General features: G+C 37.8%; 1 protein-coding gene across 2 annotated transcripts in view; it reads right to left on the bottom strand.

The window, feature by feature from the left end:
• Window positions 1–25,758, bottom strand: part of LOC120515738 (TPR and ankyrin repeat-containing protein 1-like) — a 220,052-nt gene that overhangs the window by 44,930 nt on the left and 149,364 nt on the right. For both annotated transcript variants that reach the window (XM_039737015.1, XM_039737016.1), the window contains exons 17-20: window positions 25,133–25,289; window positions 24,338–24,426; window positions 24,135–24,238; window positions 22,796–22,928 (exon numbers count right to left, since the gene is read on the bottom strand). In XM_039737015.1, coding sequence (XP_039592949.1) covers window positions 22,796–22,928; window positions 24,135–24,238; window positions 24,338–24,426; window positions 25,133–25,289 — 483 coding nt within the window. The remainder of the gene's footprint in view (window positions 1–22,795; window positions 22,929–24,134; window positions 24,239–24,337; window positions 24,427–25,132; window positions 25,290–25,758) is intronic.

Genomic DNA, 25,758 nt, shown 5'->3' with positions numbered 1-25,758 from the left:
CCACCCAGAGTCTTCATTTTGTTTTCTTCAGCCATTCAGAGGTGGATTTGCTGGTGTGTTTTGGGTCATTGTCCTGTTGCAGCACCCAAGATCGCTTCAGCTTGACTTGACGAACAGATGGCCGGACATTCTCCTTCAGGATTCTTTGGTAGACAGTAGAATTCATGGTTCCATCTATCATAGCAAGCCTTCCAGGTCCTGAAGCAGCAAAACAACCCCAGACCATCACACTACCACCGCCATATTTTACTGTTGGTATGATGTTCTTTTTCTGAAATGCTGTGTTCCTTTTACGCCAGATGTAACGGGACATTTGCCTTCCAAAAACTTCAACTTTTGTCTCATCAGTCCACAAGGTATTTTCCCAAAAGTCTTGGCAATCATTGAGATGTTTCTTAGCAAAATTGAGACGAGCCCTAATGTTCTTTTGCTTAACAGTGGTTTTGCGTCTTGGAAATCTGCCATGCAGGCTGTTTTTGCCCAGTCTCTTTCTTATGGTGGAGTCGTGAACACTGACCTTAATTGAGGCAAGTGAGGCCTGCAGTTCTTTAGACGCTTGTCCTGGGGTCTTTGTGACCTCTCGGATGAGTCGTCTCTGCGCTCTTGGGGTAATTTTGGTCGGCCGGCCACTCCCGGGAAGGTTCATCACTGTTCCATGTTTTTGCCATTTGTGGATAATGGCTCTCACTGTGGTTCGCTGGAGTCCCAAAGCTTTAGAAATGGCTTTATAACCTTTACCAGACTGATAGATCTCAATTACTTCTGTTCTCATTGGTTCCTGAATTTCTTTGGATCTTGGTATGATGTCTAGCTTTTGAGGTGCTTTTGGTCTACTTCTCTGTGTCAGGCAGCTCCTATTTAAGTGATATCTTGATTGAAACAGGTGTGTCAGTAATCAGGCCTGGGGGGCGCTACGGAAATTAAACTCAGGTGTGATACACCACAGTTAGGTTATTTTTTAACAAGGGGGAAATTACTTTTTCACACAGGGCCATGTAGGTTTGGATTTTTTCTCCCTAAATAATAAAAACCATCATTTAAAACTGCATTTTGTGTTTACTTGTGTTATATTTGACTAATGGTTCAATGCGTTTGATGATCAGAAACATTTTGTGTGACAAACATGCAAAAGAATAAGAAATCAGGAAGGGGGCAAATAGTTTTTCACACCACTGTATATATATATACACACACACACACCTATCTACATTATATATATCTATACAAACCGGATTCCAAAAAAGTTGGACACTATACAAATCGTGAATAAAAACTGAATGCAATGATGTGGAGGTGCCAACTTCTAATATTTTATTCAGAATAGAACATAAATCACGGAACAAAAGTTTAAACTGAGAAAATGTATCATTTTAAGGGAAAAATATGTTGATTCAGAATTTCATGGTGTCAACAAATCCCAAAAAAGTTGGGAAAAGGCCATTTTCACCACTGTGTGGCATCTCCCCTTCTTCTTACAACACTCAACAAACGTCTGGGGACCGAGGAGACCAGTTTCTCAAGTTTAGAAATAGGAATACTCTTCCATTCTTGTCTACTACAGGCCTCTAACTGTTCAATCGTCTTGGGCCTTCTTTGTCGCACCTTCCTCTTTATGATGCGCCAAATGTTCTCTATAGGTGAAAGATCTGGACTGCAGACTGGCCATTTCAGTACCTGGATCCTTCTCCTACACAGCCATGATGTTGTGATTGATGCAGAATGTGGTCTGGCATTATCTTGTTGAAAATGCAGGGTCTTCCCTGAAAGAGATGACGTCTGGATGGGAGCATATGTTGTTCTAGAACCTGAATATATTTTTCTGCATTGATGGTGCCTTTCCAGACAAGCAAGCTGCCCATGCCACACGCACTCATGCAACCCCATACCATCAGAGATGCAGGCTTCTGAACTGAGCGTTGATAACAACTTGGGTTGTCCTTGTCCTCTTTGGTCCGGATGACATGGCGTCCCAGATTTCCAAAAAGAACTTTGAATCGTGACTCGCCTGACCACAGAACAGTCTTCCATTTTGCCACACTCCATTTTAAATGATCCCTGGCCCAGTGACAACGCCTGAGCTTGTGGATCTTGCTTAGAAATGGCTTCTTCTTTGCACTGTAGAGTTTCAGCTGGCAACGGCGGATGGCACGGTGGATTGTGTTCACTGACAATGGTTTCTGGAAGTATTCCTGAGCCCATTCTGTGATTTCTTTTACAGTAGCATTCCTGGTTGTGATTCAGTGTCGTTTAAGGGCCCGGAGATCACGGGCATCCAGTATGGTTTTACGGCCTTGACCCTTAAGGCACAGAGATTGTTCCAGATTCTCTGAATCTTCAGATGATGTTATGCACAGTTGATGATGATAGATGCAAAGACTTTGCAATTTTTCGCTGGGTAACACCTTTCTGATATTGCTCCACTATCTTTCTGTGCAACATTGTGGGAATTGGTTATCCTCTACCCATCTTGGCTTCTGAGAGACACTGCCACTCTGAGAAGCTCTTTTTATACCCAATCATGTTTCCAATTGACCTAATTAGTGTTTATTGGTCTTCCAGCTCTTCATTATGCTCAAATTTACTTTTTCCAGCCTCTTATTGCTACTTGTCCCAACTTTTTTGGGATTTTTCCTTTAAAAGGATACATTTACTCGGATTAAACGTTTGATCTGTCATCTACGTTCTATTACAAATAAAATATTGACATTTGCCATCTCCACATCATTGCATTCAGTTTTTATTCACAATTTTTTTAGTGTCCCAACTTTTTTGGAATCCGGTTTGTATATATACACACACACACACATACATACATACATACATACACACACACATATATATAATTTGTGTGTGTGTGTGTATGTATGTGTGTGTATATATGATGTAGATAGGTATGTATATATATATGTGTATATGTAGATATGTATATAGATATGAAGATATGTATGTATATATGTATGTATGTATGTATATGTATATGTATATATATATATATATATATATATATATATATACTAGCAAAATACCAGCTTCGTGAGCTTGGAGAAGTAGTGTGTTAAAGAAGCAATGAAAAGAAAAGGAAACATTTTGAAAATAACGTAACATGATTGTCAATGTAATTGTTTTGTCACTGTTGTGAGTGATGAGTGTTGCTGTCATATATATATATATATATATATATATATATATATATATATATATATAATATAAATATATATATATATTTACACACACACACAAACATATATATATACATATCTATACATATACACATATATATACATACATACACACACACATATATAAACATATATATACATATACATACATATCTACATATATACACACACAGCTATTTCAGATCAGTGCAATACACTGCTTGTTAAAACGGATAACTCCCGCTCTTACGCAAGTCTGTGGATATTATGAACTATCGTATTTGTTCAAGTTCTATTTAAATTTTAAATAGAAGGAATTTTTATTTAGTCGACAGAAATATCTTTGGTAGGAATGGTAAAACAGACAGGAATATTATTCCTGAATAAATCAACTCAAACCTTAAACAACTTATAATATTTTGCTCTCCATAAAATATATCCTGTCTAAATTATACAAGTTAGAAATAAAGTAAACGTCAAAAGAACAAACATTCAAATTTCTTTACTCTTATGTAATTTTATATAAAAAATAAACTTAGATTTTAAATATCCCAAAAGATTTTGCTCTCCATAAAAATATATCCTGTCAAAATTATACAAATTCAAATATGAACATGCTGCATAACAAAACCTGGAAATATAAATAAAATGTGTTCCTTTCAGCAATAACAAATCAAATCATTCAGTTGTCTTTGCTCATATGTCATTTTAGAGCTGGACGCCTGGCATCTTTTTGGCACAGGTTCGTTTCTGTTTGGTGTGAGGTTCTGTGTTGTGGAGATTCTCAGGATGGATTGCAGGTGCTCATCAGTGAGGCGACTCCTGTGTGCTGTTTTGTTAGTCTTTATCACTGAGAAGAGCTTCTCACACAGATATGTGCTACCAAACATGCACAAGGTTCGAGCCGCATGTAGACGGACTTTTTGTTCTTCAAAGTCACCAAAGCGCCGTGCAAACTCAGTGCGCTCAGTTTATCAGCAAAGTGCGTGTTTGGGAACACCGTAGTGACGACTTGGTTTAACATTACTTGGCAACAGGGAAAGTGGGGCAAGTGGTTGTGTCTCCCATAAAAGCAGCTTCACTTGAAATCACTTTGTGATTGTGCACGGGTAAAACGTCCGCTGAGGTGTCAGATTCTTATTTAATTCTTCTGCTTTCTGTATCTTCTGCATTGCATTCAGGTCTTTCAGGTTACCCTGATGTTTTGTTTCATAGTGCCGTCTTAGATTAAATTCTGTAATTACAGCCACATTAGCTCCACAAATGAGACACACGGGTTCAGTAAACATATACTCAGCCTCCCATCGGTTTTAAAGGCTCTATTTTCAGAATCAACTTTTCTCTTCAGCATCGTGTGAGCTAGCTTCGCAATAACTTGCAGCATCATAAGGTAGACTTGATTAACGCGTAAGTGTTCGCAAGGCAGCTGAAGCGCTGCATTATGGGATCTGTAGTTTATTGTGTTACCAGCGCTTCATATACCGGGCTTTAATAACAATAATACAGTATATAAAATGATCTCGGGGCGGATATAATTACGCCGGGCGGATGTGGCCCGCGCCCTTGAGTTTGACACATATGGACTAAATAGAACTTGAAAAGATATATTTTTCAAATGTGATCGCGCAATTCAGATAGAGTTGACGCGCACTACAGCCTGCATGCCTCAATAAGTCATCCTCCCTCGCTCTTACTTTTTACCGCTCATCTAATGAATACACTGAGTATGGCTTTACCAAAACAATCATTGATGGCGAATAAAGTATCCATTATTCGAGTATGTAGATCGGGTTATATATATATACATATATATATACCCGCGTCGCAGCGAGAAGTAGTGTGTTAAAAAGCTAGAAAAGAAAAGGGAACATTTTAAAAATAACGTAACATGACTGTCAATATACAGTATTTGTTTTGTGAGTGTTACTGAGTGTTGCTGTCATCAAGGATTTGATTATCATTATTTCTTTCAATCAGGTTCGTATTTGTAGGATGTGTTGTGTTCAAGTTACATTCCGTGTTTGTCAATCGTTGTAAAGATGACAGGTTTCATTCATCGATTCGTTTCTTACTGCATCAATAAACAGCTCGTCTTCTTCTTTATCTGAGACCTGACACACTGCATGCACGGGTTTTTACACTGTCTTCCTTTAGCGGGACATTGACTTTTTCCAACGTGTGCTTTGTTTCCGCAGTAGTTGGATTTATGAATATGCTTGTATGTATGAGACGCTTCATATTTTTGCTGCCTTTTCAATTGTGTAATTCGGTTTTGTTCAGCTCTTTGGAACTGTTGCTTTTATCTGTGCACTGCGCCAGTTCACGTGAGCCACTCGGTGTACATGCATCGAAGGTTCCCAGCTGTGCTGGTGCCATCTCGTGCTATGTCCATGGCTGTATTTAATGTTACCTTAGTCCTGGCACTTAAAACTTTCTCTCGCAGTTTCGCTGAGTTTGTGTCAAACACCACCCTGACCATCTCATCTTCCTCTCCATAAGCACAGTCCTTCACCCGTGAATATTTACCCGTGGCAGTTTGCTATTGGATTGCCGCTGACGGACGGCCTTATATGGGCAGGCACTAAATTACAAACGCCAGCGCAGCCTGTCTATGAACTTAATTTAAAGTGTAGGTTTACATCGTGCTTTGTTTCCGAGTAGCAGAACTCATGAATATGGTTGTATATGTCACTCGCTCGCTTCTTATCTGTTTCGCTGCCTTCTCAATTATATAATGCATGTTTTCTTCAGCGCTTTTTGAGGTCTTCCTGGTTTTCTATGTACTGCGTGATTACGTGGGAGGCGTGATGATGTCACACGAAACTCCCCACGGCGTTGAAGCTCATCTCCATTACAGTAAATGGAGAAAACTGCTTCCAGTTATGACCATTACGTAGAATTTCGATATAAAACCTGCCCAACTTTTGTAAGGAAGCTGTAAGGAATGAACCTGCCAAATTTCAGCCTTCCACCCACACGGGAAGTTGGAGAATTAGTGATGAGTCAGTGAGTGAGTGAGTGAGTGAGTGAGTGAGTGAGTGAGGGCTTTGCCTTTTATTAGTATAGATATATATATATATATATATATATATATATATATATATATATATATATATATATGTAGACCCAAACCCATTATGACAGCAGCAATCCAAGCTGTGAGAAAACAGTAAAAAGGAGGCGTGTCAGATGTCGTGGTAGCTTTTCTGATGCAGCTAGACGAAAACAACTTCGTGACGCTGCCGCCAAATACACAAAACAATTACTTTGACAATCATGTTACATTATTTTTAAAATGTTTCCTTTTCTTTTCATAACTTCTTTAACACACGACATCGCATGCGTGCTGGTATTTTGCTATATATATATCACAGCGACACTCATAACAGTGACAAAACAAATACATTGACAATCATGTTACGTTATTTTCAAAATGTTTCCTTTTGTTTCTCTTTCCTTCTTTAACACACTACTTCTCCGCTGCCAAGCACGGGTATTTTGATATATATATATATATTGGAACAACACTCATATCAATGACAAAACAATTACATTAAAAATCATGTTACGTTATTTTTAAAATTTTAAAACTGCGAAGGGCGGGTATTCTGCTAGTTATTAAAATAATGATATAAAAATCATATAAAATGGTATAGAATCTGTAGACTTATTTTGTGTCAAATTTCTTCAAAGAAGTTTTTAATTAGTTTGCTTTAAAAAATCTTACGGCAAACATGTGAACCGTTGAAAATCGCTGATCTTAATCAATTTGTTTTAACGCATGCTCCGTGCAAAATGCTGTCATATCTGTTAGTAAACATGCACGCGCAGCAATGTCCTGTTGTTTGCGTTTTAAGGCATATTAAGCGCTATTGACGTTTTACTGGGGTGCTCTGTGATTGAGGGCGGACAGTAAACTTTGTTAAAATGATATCGAAAAATACCAGTCGTCAGTTGTGTTTTCAGTCGTTTTGGCGTGTTTACTGTTCTGTTACCAAAAAATTCTTCAACGGGGCTCATCAACAAAGAAACGTGGATAGTAAGATTTAGTAAAATATCAGTAATAATAATACATTGCTCGACACCCAGTAACACTTTACAAAGACATTTAAAAGACAGCTCGTTAAAATAAATGTAGCAATCCATTGTCATGCTATAAGTGACAGCTTGCTCTTAAACATTTACACAGGTGGTTTTTCCTGGGAATAAAAAAGGGGGAAAAATCCACGGGAAAGGTTTTGTTGTTGAACTCAAATTTCACCTCCGCCATGTGAGTCATTAAAACTATTGGAATGAAAACGCATGTCTCATCCACTGGTCGGGACGCTCGTTTTCCATGGCTGCTACAGAGCCGTAAAATGTGTGCCCTCTGACTGCTGATTACAAAATGAACACCGGAGAGGTAAAATATGTAAAATTGATTTTAAAAGGTTGTAGATATAGTTTTCTATATAATCTTCTCCACTATGTGTCTGCATCCTATCCCCTACAGGGAACACTCATTTCCATGGCTGGAGCAGATCCATGGGCTTGTGTGCACACTGTCTGCTGCTTTCAAAATGAACCCTGGATAACTAATATTATCTGAAATCCATGGTAAAAGATTGATGAAAGTCTTCTACATCACTTTCAAGTCTACTGTGTCCCATTGTCCTCTCCACTCAAAGGGACACTCACTTCTACAGCTGAGCTTTTGCGTCAGAGTTGTGAGCCCCAACTGTTGCTTGCAGAATGAACATTAGACAATTGTTATTGGATTGGCTGTTTTTTCATTATATTAATATTAATTTATTTATTCATTCAGCCTCTGTTAAAAAAAGCACATTTTCCTTAGAGGACAAGTAAAGTTCTATCTATCTATCTGAAATATATGAGACTTGGAAAAATTAATATTATTTGTCAAATGAAGTACCAAATATCCACTGATACACATTTGTAGGACAAGTCAATTAAAGAGTCCGACAAACAGCAACTGAGATATTAAAACATTTTATTGAATCTGTTCTGACAATTATAGTCTTTTAATTAAAATAATGATTATAATTATCAGAAAACGTAGCCATTTTAATGTCAGCATAAAACCAGGCCAGTAACATCTTTGTGAAATAATATCAGCAGTTTTATAAATTCCAGAATGTACACCAATAGCACTGGCATGAACTTCCTTACAAGTATCCTTTGTCTCCTAAACTCAACAAATAACTTTCATATTCCTCCTGTTGCCCTGCTTGTCTTTTTTGACAATAGTAAAGGTCATCCCTTGAAAAAATTATATTCATGCAGCAATTAATAATATGGTTATAATGTAAAACACTTCAAACAAACCTGCAAAATGTACATTTTCTTTGTTTAAGTTGACTTCTTCAATGGATCTAACACTTACAACATGGGGCACTACAACACACATACACAAATATCTTTTAGTATTGTTTTAATATAGCCTTGAAAATTGTTAGTATCTGTCCTCTATCCAAGCCACCCATTTACAAAAGAGATTTACAGGCTTGGGCCAGAAGACAAAAAATGAAACGGAAAGAAATGCCAATCTAGTGCTTGCCACACTGATGCTCGCTCATACTACTACAATTTAAAAGTGCCACCCAACCTGATGCCAACTCTTTCAGATGGGTAGTGAAACCCGGAAAATGTATTAATGGATACAGGAAAAAAGTTGAAAGACTTATTCTGACAGTGACCATGTTGGGGATTGTTGATCTGTGAAGTGGCAGTAAAAATAAAAAAATTTAAAAACCTGATTACAAAATATATCAAGAAACCTCAAAAGGTATATAATGATTAATTTATGAAAACTCCATAGAATACTTTCTAATACATGTTTTTCCTTCAACAGTCATGCTAATGTCAGAATTTGTGTGTTTTATCACCTATACTTTGTGCACATATTGAAGCTGTTTTATGGAAAACGCAAGCACACGAGTAAATAATTGTCAGTGGTTACAATTTAAATGTATATTTGCAGTATATACTGTATCCTGAAATGCCAAATTAGAAATGAGAAGATGATGAAAAGTTATTTTTTGCTTAATATACTTTAAACAAACTGATCACAAAATTTCCTAATCAGTTTGACTTTGTTGGTACCCTAGAGTGGCACATATCTTGGAAGAAGTCCTATCAGGTTTATTTGGATTTTAAAAAACCTAAATAATAATAATAATAATAATAATATATGTTACATTTATATAGCATTTTTCTGGCTACTCACAGCGATTTTCATAGACATACTTAAAAAAAAGACAGTGTAAGTGCTTGATTTTTTTTTTAATTAGTGGATAAGGACATAGTAGACAAAAAAGTGATATAGAAGACTTCCTTCAATCTCTTTAAATAAACTGTGGACAGTTTTGTAATTCCATTTACAACCAGAAGACAGGGGGCACACATTTCTACAGCATAGACCAAGCTGTGGAAATAAGTGTCTCCTCTGCTAGAAGGGATTAAGAGACACACTCGATATGAAAGTGCTATAAAAGACTGTCTGATAGGCTTATTAAAGAAACTGTGCACAATTTTAACTGCCTGGTGTTCATTTTGTAATGGACCACGGCAGATGAGGAATGCCACAGACTGCTAAAAGTTTTTTAAATACATTTGATGAGTTTTAATCTCCCATGAAAAACAGTGCACAGAACTCCTATGTGTTTTTATAGGATAATTGCACCTGCTGTGAAAATGAGATTCCTCTCCAATGTACAGGGGTGAAAGGGTGGGTGTGATAGGAAAATTATTTATTTATTTATATAGAACTATATTTCATTCCAATAGTTTTAATGACTCACATGGCGGAGGTGAAATTTGAGTTCAACAACAAAACCTTTCCCGTGGATTTTTTCCCCTTTTTTATTCCCAGGAAAAACCACCTGTGTAAATGTTTAAGAGCAAGCTGTCACTTATAGCATGACAATGGATTGCTACATTTATTTTAACTAGCTGTCTTTTAAATGTCTTTGTAAAGTGATACTGGGTGTCGAGCAATATATTATTATTAGTGATATTTTACTAAATCTTACTATCCACGTTTCTTTGTTGATGAACCACATTGAAGAATTTTTTGGTAACAGAATAGCAAACACGCCAAACGACTGAAAACACAACTGACGACTGGTATTTTTCAATATCATTTTAACAAAGTTTACTGTCCGCCCTCAATCACAGAGCACCCCGGTAAAACGTCAATAGCGTTTAATATAAACTGCTCAAAAAAATTAAAGGAACACTTTGAAAACACATCAGATCTCAATGGGAAAAAGAAATCCTCCTGGATATCTATACTGATATAGACTGGGTAATGTGTTAGGAATGAAAGGATGCCACATCGTTTGATGGAAATGAAAATGATCAACCTACAGAGCCCTGAATTCAAAGACGCCCCAAAAATCAGAGTGAAAAAATTATGTGGCAGGCTAGTCCATTTTGCCAAAATTTAATTGCAGCAACTCAAAATTGTACGCAGCACTTTGTATGGCCCCTGTGTTCTTGTATACATGCCTGACAACATCGGTGCATGCTTCTAATGAGATGACAGATGATGTTGTGGGGGATCTCCTCCCAGATCTGGACCAGGGCATCACTGAGCTCCTGGACAGTCTGAGGTGCAACCTGGTGGCATTGGATGGACCAAAACATAATGTCCTAGAGGTGTTCTATTGGATTTAGGTCAGGAAAGTGTGGTGGCCAGTCAATGGTATCAATTCCTTCATCCTCCAGGAACTGCCTGCATACTCTCACCACATGAGGCCAGGAATTGTCGTGCACCAGGAGCCACTGTACCAGCATAGGGTCTGACAATGGGTCCAAGGATTTCATCCTGATACCTAATGGCAGTCAAGGTGCCTTTGTCAAGCCTGTAGCGGTCTGTGTGACCCTCCATGGATATGCCTCCCCAGACAATAAATAACCCACCACCAAACTGCTCATGCTGAATGATGTTACAGGCAGCATAATGTTCTCCATGGCTTCTCCAGACCCTTTCACTTCTGTCACGTGCTCAGGGTGAACCTGCTCTCATCTGTAAAAAGCACAGGGCACCAGTGGTGCATCTGCCAATTCTGGCATTCTATGGCGAATGCCAATCGAGCTGCATGCTGCTGGGCAGTGAGCTCAGGGCCCATTAGAGGACATGGGGCCCTTGGGTCACCCTCATGAAGTCTTTCTGGTTGTTTGGTCAGAGACATTCACACCAGTGGCTTGCTGGAGGTCATTTTGTAGGGCTCTGGCAGTGCTCATCCTGTTCCCCCTTGCCCAAAGGAGCAGATACTGGTCCTGCTGATGGGTTATGGACCTTCTATGGCCCTCTCCAGCTCTCCTAGAGTAACTGCTTGTCTCCTAGAATCTCCTCCATGCCCTTGAGACTGTGCAGGGAGACACAGCAAACCTTCTGGCAATGACACATATTGGTGTGCCATCCTGGAGAAGCTGGACTACCTGTGCAACCTCTGTAGGGTCCAGGTATCGCCTCATGCTACCAGTAGTGACACTGACTGTAGCCAAATGCAAAACTAGTGAAGAAACAGTCAGAAAAGATGAGGAGGGAAAAATGTCAGTGGCCTCCACCTGTTAAACCATACCTGTTTTGGGGGTCATCTCATTGTTGCCCCTCTAGTGCATCTGTTGTTAATTTCATTAACACCACAGCAGCTGAAACTGATTAACAACCCCCTCTGCTACTTAACTGACCAGATTAATATCCCATAAGTTTCATTGACTTTATGCTATACTCTGATTAAAAAGTGTTCCTTTAATTCTTTTGAGCAGTATACGTGCAGCCTTAGAACGCAGACATCACGACATCGCTGCACGTTCATGTTTACTAAAAGATATGACAGCATTTTGCACAGAGCATGCATTAAAACAAATTGATTAAGATCAGCGATTTTCAACGGTTCACATGTTTGCCGTAAGATTTTTTTAAAGCAAACTAGTTAAAAACTTCTTTGAAGAAATATGACACAAAATACGTCTATGACGCAGATTCTATACCATTTTATATGATTTTTATATTGTTATTTAAATAATATACATACACTATATGTGGACTATAAAGCAATACTTGTATAATTTCGTGCATTTTAACCAGTTGACATCTCTCAACTTGTTAAAAATGTGTATATAATCAATTTATATGAAACCTTACTTCAATAATATACACATTGTTTGTATTGTGTGTGCACCTTGCTGTGTAATTTATTTCAATTAACTCGTGGTATTATCGAGCACATAGTGTCCCTATTCATACCCCACTAAGCAGTGGCTGAATTTGATCACGCATTCACACGTATAATAATAATAATAATAATAATAATAATGTTATTAATTCCTTACGTTTTTATAGCGCCTTTCTTACTACTCAAAGCAATTTGTAAAAATAAATAAGTTAATAAAATAACAGAAAGGAAGCCCCCCGGACACAAACCAGTGATCATTTAACTGCGAGTCAGCAATCTTACTCTTACCACCACCTCTTCCTGTTAGATACGCGCATTATAATTTTGAGCACTACTTTTGTTATTTTATACTGTCATAAACAAATTATATCAAAAAGGTTTTTTAAAAAGCCAATTTGAAGCAAAGAGGGTAAGTAATAATTATTTTCTTTTGTAAGTCAATCAAAAATGTTTAAGCCTAAAAAAAAGATCGTCCTGTCAAAATAAGACACTCTTTCACCTTGTTGACGTGAATCATCTTTAAATTAAATGCTGCCAATAAGGAGTAATAGAAATCACTGCGCTGCTAACTTTGACGAACTAAAGTTTTATTGGGTGAAAAAAATGATCGTCCGTGACAGATACACTTATTCAATAGTGTATGCGACCCACGATTTGTGAGTCTGAGTGTGTGTGTGAGCGTGTACGTGCTTGTGTGTGGTTTTGTTAGTTTTACGATAAAAACAGTTAAACATCAGTTATTTGTGAAGCGGGAATATTCTGGTCATGTTGATCCCTGATCAACATTTAAAGAAACAGAGAAACTCCAGTGTTTTCCTCCATTAACATCCTTTCAGCAAACAGGACTAAGTTCCTTGCTGAAGCAGATCACCCTTTAATGAAATGCTGCCAATACGGAATAACAGATATCACCGGGCGCGAGTGAGGCGGGTACAATGAGCAGGGGCGGGACGCAGCGAGGCGAAAAGGCGGGTATCTGTGCGAGTGTTTTAAATAATGAAAGGAAAAAAAGTGCTTTGAAATTGAGGACCCCCAACAAAGAGGGCTTACGAAACAAAACGCAACAGACATGCATATGGTACTTGTATAAAATGTGCACAATAATTACAACAGTGTTGAAGCAATGATGAAGCGAAAGGGAGATGCTAAACATGGGTGGCCGTGTTGTGCCTGCCCATAAATCCCAACCAATGTACAGTATATATCTGAACGGACCTATGCAAACCAATTTATATATATCTCAACCAATGTATCTAAAACCAATGTATATATCTGACCGGATGTATTCAAACCGATGTATATATCTCAACCAATATATCCCAACCAAAGTATATAACTGAACCGAAATATATATCTGAACGGATGTATTAAAACCAATGTATATATTCAACCCAATGTATCTGAACCGATAGATATATCTGAACCAATGTATATATTTACGAACTAATCTTTTTTTCCTGAACGGCCCCTCATAGTATATATACTGTATGTGCATATATATATATATATATATGTGGTGTCAGGGATGCAAGGGGCGACGACCCGGCCGGGACGCCCTGAAGGACCGGAAGAGGGTCTACGCCCGCCCTGGGTCATGTGGGGGCCGCCACCCTGGTTGCTTTGGGGGTCACGGGTAGAGGGCTTGGAAGCCCAACCCTGTAGTTGCCTGTGGTCACCGCCAGGGGGCGCCCCGATGCCTTTGGAGCCCTTGACCTCAGCACTTCCACCACACCAGGAAGTGCTGGGGGGAAGAGAAGAAGGGACACCTGGAGAGCTTCCGGGAGTACAGCCGGCACTTCCGCCACACAGGGGCGTGTTGGTGGGTGATTGCCAGAATCCACCTGGAGCACATCCGAGTGCTAATAAAAGGGGCCGCCTCCCTTCATTTGAGGCTGGAGTCGGGTGGAGGCAGGACAAGGCAAGAGAAGAGAGAGTAGAGGTGGCCCGAAGAAGAAAGGTGTTGGGTGGCCAGGACTTTGGGGGGATTGTGTGCAAATAAGACTGTAAATATTGTAAATAAACGTGTGGTGGTGGAAAAAGAACATGTCTGCCTGGCTGTGTCCGGGCCATGTCAACAGTGGATATGTATATATATATGTGTTTATATATGTAGTTATGTATATATATGTAGATCTGTATATATATGTATATATATATGTGTCTGTGTGTATATATATATGTGTGTGTGTATGTATATATATATATATGTATATTTATCTGTACGTATGTATGTGTATATGTATATATGTATATGTATGTGTGTATATGTATGTGTATATATATGTTGTTATCTATACTAATAAAAGGCAAAGCCCTCACTCACTCACTCACTCACTCACTCACTCACTCACTCACTGACTCCACACTAATTCTCAAACTTCCCGTGTAGGTAGAAGGCTGAAATTTGGCAGGTTCATTCCTTACAGCTTCCTTACAAAAGTTGGGCAGGTTTTATATCGAAATTCTACGCGTAATGGTCATAACTGGAAGCTGTTTTTCTCCATTTATTGTAATGGAGATGATCTTGAACGTCGTGGGGGCGGAGTTTCGTGTGACATCATCACGCCTTCCACGTAATCACGCAGTACATAGAAAACCAGGAAGACATGCATTATATAATTGAGAAGGCAGCGAAACAATAAGAAGCGAGCGAGTGACATATACAACCATATTCATGAGTTCTGCTACTGAAACAAAGCACGATGTAAACCTACACTTTAAATTAAGTTCATAGACAGGCTGCCGCTGGCGTTTGTAATTTAGTGCCTGCCCATATAAGGCCGTCCGTCAGCGCAATCCAATAGCAAACTCCCACTAAATATTCACGGGCGAAGGACTGTGCTTATGGAGAGGAAGATGAGATGGTCAGGGTGGTGTTTGACACAAACTCAGCGAAACTGCGAGAGAAAGGACTAAGGTAACATTAAATACAGCCATGGACATCGCACGAGATGGCACCAGCACAGCTGGGAACCTTCGATGCATGTACACCGAGCGGCTCACGTGAACTGACGCAGTGCACAGATAAAAAGCAACAGTTCCAAAGAGCGCTGAACAAAACCGAATTACACAATTGAAAAGGCAGCAAAAATATGAAGCGCCTGATACAAGCATATTCATAAATCCAGCTACTGCGGAAACAAAGCACACGGTGGAAAAAGTCAATGTCCCGCTAAAGGAAGACAGTGTAAAAACCCGTGCATGCAGTGTGTCAGGTCTCAGATAAAGAAGAAGACGAGCTGTTTATTGATGCAGTAAGAAACGAATCGATGAATGAAACCTGTCATCTTTACAACGATTGACAAACACGGAATGTAACTTGAACACAACACATCCTACAAATACGAACCTGATTGAAAGAAATAATGATAATCAAATCCTTGATGACAGCAACACTCAGTAACACTCACAAAACAAATACTGTGTATTGACAGTCATGTTACGCTATTTTTAAAATGTTCCCTTTTCTTTTCTAGCTTTTTAACACACTACTTCTCATATGATACGCGGGTATATATATATGTATATATATATCCCGATCTACATACTAATAATGGATACTTTATTCGCCATCAATGATTGTTTTGGTAAAGCCATACTCAGTGTATTCATTAGATGAACGGTAAAAAAGTAAGAGCGAGGGAGGATGACTTATTGAGGCATGCAGGCTGTAGTGCGCCAACTCTATCTGAATTGCGCGATCACATTTGAAAAAATATATCTTTTCAAGTTCTATTTAGTCCATATGTGTCAAACTCAAGGGCAGGGCCACATCCGCCCGGCGTAATTATATCCGCCCGAGATCATTTTATATACTGTATTATTGTTATTAATGGCCCGGTATATGAAGCGCTGGTAACACAATAAACTACAGATCCCATAATGCAGCAACGCTTCAGCTGCCTTGCCGAACACTTACCACGTTAATCAAGTCTAGCTTATGATGCTGCAAGTTATTGCGAAGCTAGCTCACACGATGCTGAAGAGAAAAGTTGATTCTGAAAATAGAGCCTTTAAAAACCGATGGGAGGCTGAGTATATGTTTACTGAACCCGTGTGTCTCATTTGTGGAGCTAATGTGGCTGTAATTACAGAATTTAATCTAAGACGGCACTATGAGACAAAACATCAGGGTAACCTGAATGCAATGCAGAAGATACAGAAAGCAGAAGAATTAAATAAGAATCTGACACTTCAGCGGACGTTTTTACCCGTGCACAATCACAAAGTGATTTCAAGTGAAGCTGCTTTTATGGGAGACACAAATGCACCAGTGCAACCCTGTTGCCAAGTAATGTTAAACCAAGTCGTCACTACGGTGTTCCCAAATCGCACTTTGCTGATAAACTGAGCGCGCGCACTGAGTTTGCACGGCGCTTTGGTGACTTTGAAGAACAAAAAGTCCGTCTACATGTGGCTCGAACCTTGTGCATGTTTGGTAGCACATATCTGTGTGAGAAGCTCTTCTCAGTGATAAAGACTAACAAAACAGCACACAGGAGTCGCCTCACTGATGAGCACCTGCAATCCATCCTGAGAATCTCCACAACACAGAACCTCACACCAAACCTAAACGAACCTGTTGCCAAAAAAAGATGCCAGGCGTCCAGCTCTAAAATGACATATGAGCAAAGACAACTGAATGATTTGATTTGTTATTGCTGAAAGGAACACATTTTATTTATATTTCCAGGTTTTGTTATGCAGCATGTTCATATTTGAATTTGTATAATTTTGACAGGATATATTTTTATGGAGAGCAAAATCTTTTGGGATATTTAAAATCTAAGTTTATTTTTTATATTAAATTACATAAGAGTAAAGAAATTTGAATGTTTGTTCTTTTAACGTTTACTTTATTTCTAACTTGTATAATTTAGACAGGATATATTTTTATGGAGAGCAAAATATTATAAGTTGTTTAAGGTTTGAGTTGATTTATTCAGGAATAATATTCCTGTCTGTTTTTACCATTCCTACCAAAGATATTTCCATCCATCCATTATCTAACCCGCTGAATCCGAATACAGGGTCACGGGGGTCTGCTGGAGCCAATCCCAGCCAACACAGGGCACAAGGCAGGAACCAATCCTGGGCAGGGTGCCAACCCACCGCAGGACCAAAGATATTTCTGTCGACTAAATAAAAATTCCTTCTATTTAAAATTTAAAAAGAACTTGAACAAATACGATAGTTCATAATATCCACGCAGACTTGCACGTAAGAGCAGGAGTTATCCGTTTTAACAAGCAGCGTATTGCACTGATACGAAATAGCTGTGTGTGTATATATGTAGATATGTATGTATATGTATATATATGTATTTGTGTGTATATATATATGTTTGTGTGTGTGTGTAAATAAATAAATATATATACATGTATATATATATATATGTGTATATATATATATGTATATGTGTATATATATATATATATATATGACAACAACACTCATCACTCACAACAGTGACAAAGCAATTACATTGACAATCAGGTTACGTTATTTTCAAAATGTTTCCTTTTCTTTTTCATTGCTTCTTTAACACATTCATCTCACAAGGCTGGTATTTTGCTAGTGTGTATATATATGTTGATATGTGTATATATATATGTATATTGTGACAGATTAAGTGCTTGCTTGCACCCTTGCACCCTCAGACACCACGTCAGACACCAGGTAAAAGTCCAATAATTATTTATTATAATAATAATTGTGCACAAAGCACTCTCCACTCCCAAATACTCCAATAATATTACATCAATAATCACAATCCTCCACTCCCAGACGCGTTGCCTTCCTACCACCCAGCTCAGCTCATTGTCTGGAGCGAGGCACTGCCCTTTTATAGCCTCTGACCCGGTGGTGTTCCTGTCCCAACAGACCACAGTTCCTCATTCCTTCTGGGTCAGAGCAAACAGTCCTTTTCTTCACCCCGGGAGCAAGTCGTTCCTTCCTGTCACGTTACCGTGACGTACTCCTGGGTCATAAGGCACGACAGAGCCCATAAGTCCCCCCACAGCGACTCCTGGTGGCCCCCAAGGTATCCAGCAGGGCTGTGTAAAAATACTACAAAGTCCATGAGGCCCTGCTGGACCTCGGGGCATGATCCTGCTGTCGGTAGAGCTCCTCCTAGCGGCCTGGGGGTGAGGACCGGCATGGAAAGCCGGTAGTCCTCCACAATATATATATGTAGATGTGTATATATATAGATATGTGTATGTGTAGATATGTAGATATGTATATGTATATATGTTTATATGTGTGTGTGTCTGTGTGTGTGTGTGTGTATATTGTGGTGGATGGCCGGCTTCATATTCCGGTCCTCACCCCCAGGCCGCCAGGAGGAGCTCTCCCGACAGCATAGACGTGTCCCGAGTTCCAGCAGGGCCTCGTGGACTCTGTAGTTTTTATACCCAGCCCTGCTGGATACATTGGGGACCACAAGGAGTCGCTGTAGGGAGGCTCATGGACTTGTATATGCCCTATAACCCGGAAGTACATCATAATCCTGTGACAGGAAGAAACAACGTGCTTCCATGGTGAAGATAAGGACTATTTACCCTGACCCGGAAGGAATAAGGAATTGTGGACTGTTGGGTAGGAACACCTCCGGGTCAGGGAGTATAATAGGACTATAGGAGCTCCCAGACGGCGAGCTGAGCTGGGTGGTAGGAGGGCAACGCGTCTGGGAGTGGAGGATTGTGAGTTATTGGATTTATTATTGAGTATTGTTATTTATGAGTAGTGTGGAGTGGATGGTGTTTAGTGCACGTAATTCTTATAATAAAAAGAATAATTATTGCACTTTTACCTGGTGTTTAGCGTGGTACCTGAGGGTTCAAGGGAGCGATAGTGCCCCCCTACTGCAACAATATATATATATGACAGCAACACTCATAACAGTGACAAAACAATTACATTGACAATCATGTTACGTTATTTTTAAAATGTTTCCTTTTCTTTTTCATAACTTCTTTAACACACTACTTCTCTGCTACGAAGCGCGGGTATTTTGCTAGTTTACTTATAAAAGTAAAGTTGAATAAATTGGACTCTGCAGCTGCATGAATAAAAAAAAAAATCGAGTATGCTTTCAGGTAAAGTACCACTTCTGGGTGGTGGATTTGACCAAAAAGTTAATACAGATCTACAATTGTGGTGTAACAACAACATGTCGAATTTCATCTGTCTATCTAGTTGCATGAGTTACCGTGTTTACATACACATGCACGCATGCGCACACACCATTCCAAAAAAGTTTTGAACTCCGGGAGGTCTATAACGTCAAGATTCATCAAAATATCGAGGTCAAATTTTTTCATGATTACTATACTTTCTCTATACTTCATATATGAGAAAGTAAAAACGATTTCTCCTGTGCGAAGTGGCAGATGAATTGCTGTCAACAAAAAGCAGTCACCTTAGAAATAAACTGAAACGTTACTCATTCATGATTTTTCTGTCCATATAGTAAAGGTTTTGTTGACCAGCACATTCTGATTACAGCCGTTTGAATTACATCTTGATATATAACAAGCACAAAGAAAGGCGGCACGTAAATCGCTTTCTATTTCACACACTTTACGCGCCCACATTCAGCTTGCTCTGTCACCACAAATGCTGTGTGAACACTTGCCCTCCATCACCAGCCACCCTTCACTCGATGAAAATGTGCAGGCAGCTTGTGGTGAATGACTTTCTGTTTTAAAGTTAAGACTTATATGGGTTAAAGGCAAACAACAAGAATATTCATTCAAAAATGAAAACTAAAAATATTTTAGTAAATTATTATTTTATTTCAGTTAGTCTTTCCAGCTACTTTAATAGTTTCGTTTAGTTTTAGTTTTTCATTTCGGTTTTGGTAATTATTTTATTTCAGTTTACGAAAATGTTTTTTTAATAATAATTTCAGTTTTGATTTTAGTTTTCATGAACTATAATAACCTTGCTGTAACAGACTCAGCTTCAACATAGGGTAGTGCCTGAATAGACCATGCCTTTTCTAACAACAAAAGCAAAGTATGAGAAAAAGATGTGATTTATTCTTTAAGAAAAAGCAATTAAAGCAAGATTAAATTTGAAACAATATTTGAAAATACATCAATGCACACAAAAACAAAGATATATAATTTGTAAACATTCAACTTTTGAAAACAATAAAACAGCACAAAACACAGAAAAAATATACAAAAAACATTATGAATGCAAGAAATTACAACTAAAGTTCAATAAAATATCTTAAATATTAAGGAAAAAAAACATGCAATTAAAATTTAGACAAGTACCAAAAAACATACTAATCCTGCTAGCTGTATCCATCAAGAAATCAATTTTTTTGCTCACAGTCACTGGCACCAGAGCCTGTACAAGTACAATTGAGCACAAGGCAGTAAGTAAACCTGGATAAAGGGTAGAAAATGCTTATGCACACCTAAACTCAAATAGCCGATTTAGAACCAGCATTTAACCTAACATTTATCATTTTGCATGGTGTGAGACAGCAGCATTAACTGCTACACCATGATACAGCCCAGCAAAATGCAGAAAAAGGTAAATTTCAAAGCCCAAAAAGTTAACAAGAGGAAAAATCACTGAAAATAAACAGGAAACAGCCAATGAAAATGTTTACAAAGCAACAAAATATGGAATAGCTCATGAAGACATAAAACAGAAGTCTGATATATTTCAGCCACTAGTTACAACAGATCCCTGGGTCAGTGCAAAAAAGAATGAAAGGTGTTAATTATTAAACCACAGGTAAACAAACTCCAGCTATTAATTCTGATAAAACAAAACAGCTGTTATCTGAGGAAACACAAGAAGTGGGATAAAATGTGTCAAAGAACATATAGATCCCAAGGTCTTACATCTATGCCATCTAAGATTAAAACTAAGAAATAAACTAAAAAAAAACTGTTTGTATGCAAATAGGGTAATGCAAATCAAATTCAGCACAGATTAAGAGTGGATGATTCTGATTAAGGCAACTGGCAAAGACTGTTTAAATTGACAACTTAATGAGAAGATGTAGGCAGAGCAAATGTAACTACAGTATTTCGATATATTTGCAAAAAGCATTGCACTGCCACAGGCAGTTAGAAATTGGATTTCAAAACAATTAAGGGGCAAATGAGCAAGCGAGCAGAAAAGAGTAAATGTATTAAATGGTGAGGAAAGTTGAGCTTTATTTTATGTAAAGTAGCATGGATTACAACATAGTAAGAAAATGTATAAATTTGCAGTGGACGCCAAAATTGGAAAAATACTGAACCATTCTTCAGACTTGAACGGTTCTTCAAAAACATACAAATATACTCTTACATGTTAATGTAAGGTATTTACATTAGTAGAACTATCCCTATGTGAAAATTGCATGTTAATGATTAAAATATGTAAATAGAACTGTACAGCACTGTACAGTAAAATTAACAACATTAACAAAAAAACAGGCAATGCCAATGATGATAATTTTCCTTTTTGCTCCCCCTTTTCTTGCAACTGAACCACAGTACAATATACAGGAAGCTGCTTGACCAAAGATATCTTGGCCAAAGTTATGGTTTCATGTAGACTGATGATCAAGCCAAATTGGTCATTAACTGCTGCGACTCACCAAAGTACACCAGTAATAAAAGCAAGAGAGTTCTAAAAAAAATTCAATAATAGGTGTTGCTAACAGTAAAGATATTAATTTAATAAATATGAATGCAATCACTTTCATTAATTTCTGAGTAAGAGTAAAGTATCAAATTCTACAGTTGTTTCAAGGTGTTATAATTTACATCACTTATTTTCTTTTTTCCATTTATATTGTTTGGCAAGCAATCTGACATTGTTGCAGGGATCCAAGATAGCAACAATGTCAAGATGTTAAGAGGGTTTGGTCTCATATTGATGTCTTTTAGGCAATGTCACACAAATTGATATTTCATATCATGTCAGTCACATTACAGCAATATAACAGTCGGCTTGGAACAAGTCTTTTCATATTCTTTTTTTTCATTCCTTGTAGCAGTTATAAATTTATTACAGTTTACTTGTCATCTTTGAACACATTTATTTTGTCCTTTTTCTAGGGGGTTAGTTAATGGAGAAAGGGGCTAATGCTGCCCGTGAGAGCCAACTTGACTGGATAAGCTCCTCTGAGCTCAACATGAAATGATTACAAATTGATTATGTTTCCAGAATAATGAAAGGGCTTGTAAGTGCTTTGTTAAATCTTATACTGTATTAATTGTCTGTCTTACTGTTGCTGCTCGGATTTTTGGCAAATCAAAAGCATATTTTATATAAATTAATAATTTTTATTTAACATACTTGTTGATCCTAACAGCATGAAGCTAAGAAGAAGGAGTGGTCCATGTCAGGAGGATAAATATTAGTAGAACAAGAAGCTCAGTACTGGTTTAAACAAAATATAAAAATATAAAAAGGAATAATATGTTGTACCTTTCCTAATCTCTCACACAGTTGGCCACACAGATCATACTCCTTTGCATTTTTCAGGCATTTCATTGACAACTTTGGGGCATTACATTCAAGGTATATTTTGGAAAGCTGCAGGTATTCCAGTTGCAACTCCCTGCAAAAAGAAAAAAAAAATCATTCCACCAAGTAGCATAGCATGGCATTTTTTTCTCAACTGGAGCTGACTTCAGACTTCTCTAACTTTTACAAAATAAAGTGTTTTGTGCTGTATATGCCAACAGACATATGTTTGTGACACAATTAACAAGACACTAAACCTTGAGAGTGGAAAATGTAAGAGTTATTTGTTAGTAAAGTTATGTTAAATTGTGTCACATACATGCAATTAGGAGGCAGCTACATTAGACCAGGGGGTAGTGGAGTGTGCTGACTGTCTCTCTCAGTTCCTTGCAGACCATTCCCGAAAAATCCCATCAGGTCCCAGCATCTCTGATGACATCACTTCCGGTTCCGACAGTTCTGATAATGTCACTTCTGGTTTCGACGTGGATGACATCATTTCCTCCACCAGCCCTTACACCACCATCTTACCTCCACGTATTCAGTTCCGTTTTGAGCTCAGTCTTATAAACTACTCAATTATTTTTCAGCCTTTTGCAGCCAGGATCATAATATACGAGTGGCTGCCCCTAACCTTTTTAATTGTCTGGAGTCTTCTTGTGACAATTCATAGAAATATTTTCTTAGTTATGTTTGCCTAAATATAAAACAGCATAGATAATGGGAGGTTCTAATATAACCCCCATAAGCTAAACTTTAAATGGAATATTCTAAGTATTTCTTGTCCCTCTGACTACAAATTAGTACCAGTTTAAGATCTGCAAAAGCAAAGCATGGAGGCCAAACAGTTTTGAATCCTATTGAACGTGCTGTACATATAGAACACCCTGAATGTATTATGCAAAGAATATGTAAGTTTGCCATTGAGAAATAACTCAAACTTTAAGGATAGAAAGTAAATGAAGCTTTACAAGAAAAAACTAAGTTTGTAGAACAAACTTTTTTCCCTTTTATTCTGTGTGCGTAATAACTTTTTTTTTTTGAATTGTCATGATTTGTTTCTTTGTAGATTTTCACTAAACTTTTTTAAAGCAAAGTTTATTGGACAGAAATTACTTTTGTCATGTGTTTGACTTATGCTGTATTGAGTTAGGGAACCTGGAAGAGACGCGGCTATAGAAATACTACATGTATAAGTAAAGATGTTCATGGATGAGAAGGCCATAACTCCAGGCTAATCACTAGGACAGCTAGTCATATTTTACAATAAGGATGCTATACTCTTTTTGGCAAGACTCACCTTGGAGTTACTTTTTTGGATCTCAAATTGAGAACAGAATCATTGGCCAATGCTAGCTTCTCCTTGTTCTTGTCACCTCCTTTCTGATAACATTTTGCAGCAACCTTCATTGAAAAAGAATACCACAAAAGTAATGTTTAAAAAAAAATATATGTAAAAATTTAAACTATGCTTTTATAAAATGTTTTACAAGCGACACTTACTGTCCAACAGTGGTGCTTTGCAAAATAGTCTCCTCTACCAATCCACTCCTGCTGTGTGGAGGATTTAATAAACATGCTGTCATCAAGCTCTGCAGGAAGAGGCACACATTTTTGAATAAATGATAGTTATACCTTTTAAATCTGCATTGCAAATTGAAACTGTACAGAACAGCATTCTCACATAGTTTCAGTTGGTTTGATATAAACTCTGCATCCCAGAATGATGAAGAGTAACAATTGGTGGTCAAAACAAACAACACAAGTTCTTTTAAAAAAACATGAATTGTAATAACTAGGAGTGTAATTTCCACTTTGCTAGCATCAGGTGAAAATCCATGCTTTGTTTAGAAACCCAAAAACACCTCTCTAAACAACCTCTTTTCTTTAAGATTCAGCTTTTCTCTGCAGAATGAATTCCTAACAGAATTTATGTCAACCCTTGTTTCACCCAAAATTCCACTGCAGAGGAGTCTAGCCCTACCCACCACAAACAGGACTGCTGACTCTTACTTTCTCCCACAACTAAAGTCTCTTCCAGAAACCCCTAAAATTATGTTATACACTGTCCCAAAAAAACTTTTACTGACCCAAAGTATATTTTATTACATTATATCAGAATGCAGATCATTTTCGCAGAATTAACTAATTAAAGTGAGGAAGGACTATGGCATGTGCTACAAAGTTCTTGTTCTTTAGCACAACTGAGATTTCATTTAACTACTTACAATAACACAGTTGAACTTCAAATTGTATTCAAAACACTCAACTACACAAAAGTATGCATGGAAATCATACCCAAGTCTTCATCTGTCGTGACAACTTGTACATATCCTTCCTTAACAAAGAATTCAAATGCAGGGCCTCGCTTTTCAAGATTTTCATCAAACAGCCACAAGTTCACTCGAGCTCTGGTGATAGCCGTGTAGAGTTGCTTCAACTCCCCATTCAGCATCTTTAAAATGCAAAAATTCTGGTGAGCCAAAAGAGTGCACGGGTATTTATATGCAAATGTCACAGCATTTGTTCCTATCAGGTCTTGTTTTTCACTGTAAGGTTTTCTTCATGTAGCAATCAGATTCATAAGTCTAAGTTTATGCTACATTAGTCTTGAAAATATTCAGCAGAGGCACCACTTCAACAATATCAATAAAGTGCAGAAAAGTGTCAAAGACAGGCAGGGTTACAGAGAAAAATTCAAAGCAGTAGTCAGCAAACAGAAACACTAAGAAAATATTGAAATTTATAACCCTACAAACAGAAAACATAACATCAAAAATGCCTAGATGACAGCATAGCCATAAAAATAAGCAATATTATTTAAAACAGTCTAAGAAGTATTTTCAGAACAGAAAATCATATCTCTTAGCCATGGAAAAACAACCCTCACTAAATACTATAGAACAGAATATGAGGCAAGCAAA

The sequence above is a fragment of the Polypterus senegalus genome, chromosome 15 (assembly GCF_016835505.1).
Source record: "Polypterus senegalus isolate Bchr_013 chromosome 15, ASM1683550v1, whole genome shotgun sequence".
NCBI classification, from domain to species: domain Eukaryota; kingdom Metazoa; phylum Chordata; class Cladistia; order Polypteriformes; family Polypteridae; genus Polypterus; species Polypterus senegalus.
The sequence above is the reverse complement of the archived record's forward strand: the minus strand, read 5'-3'. Positions and strand labels throughout refer to the sequence as shown.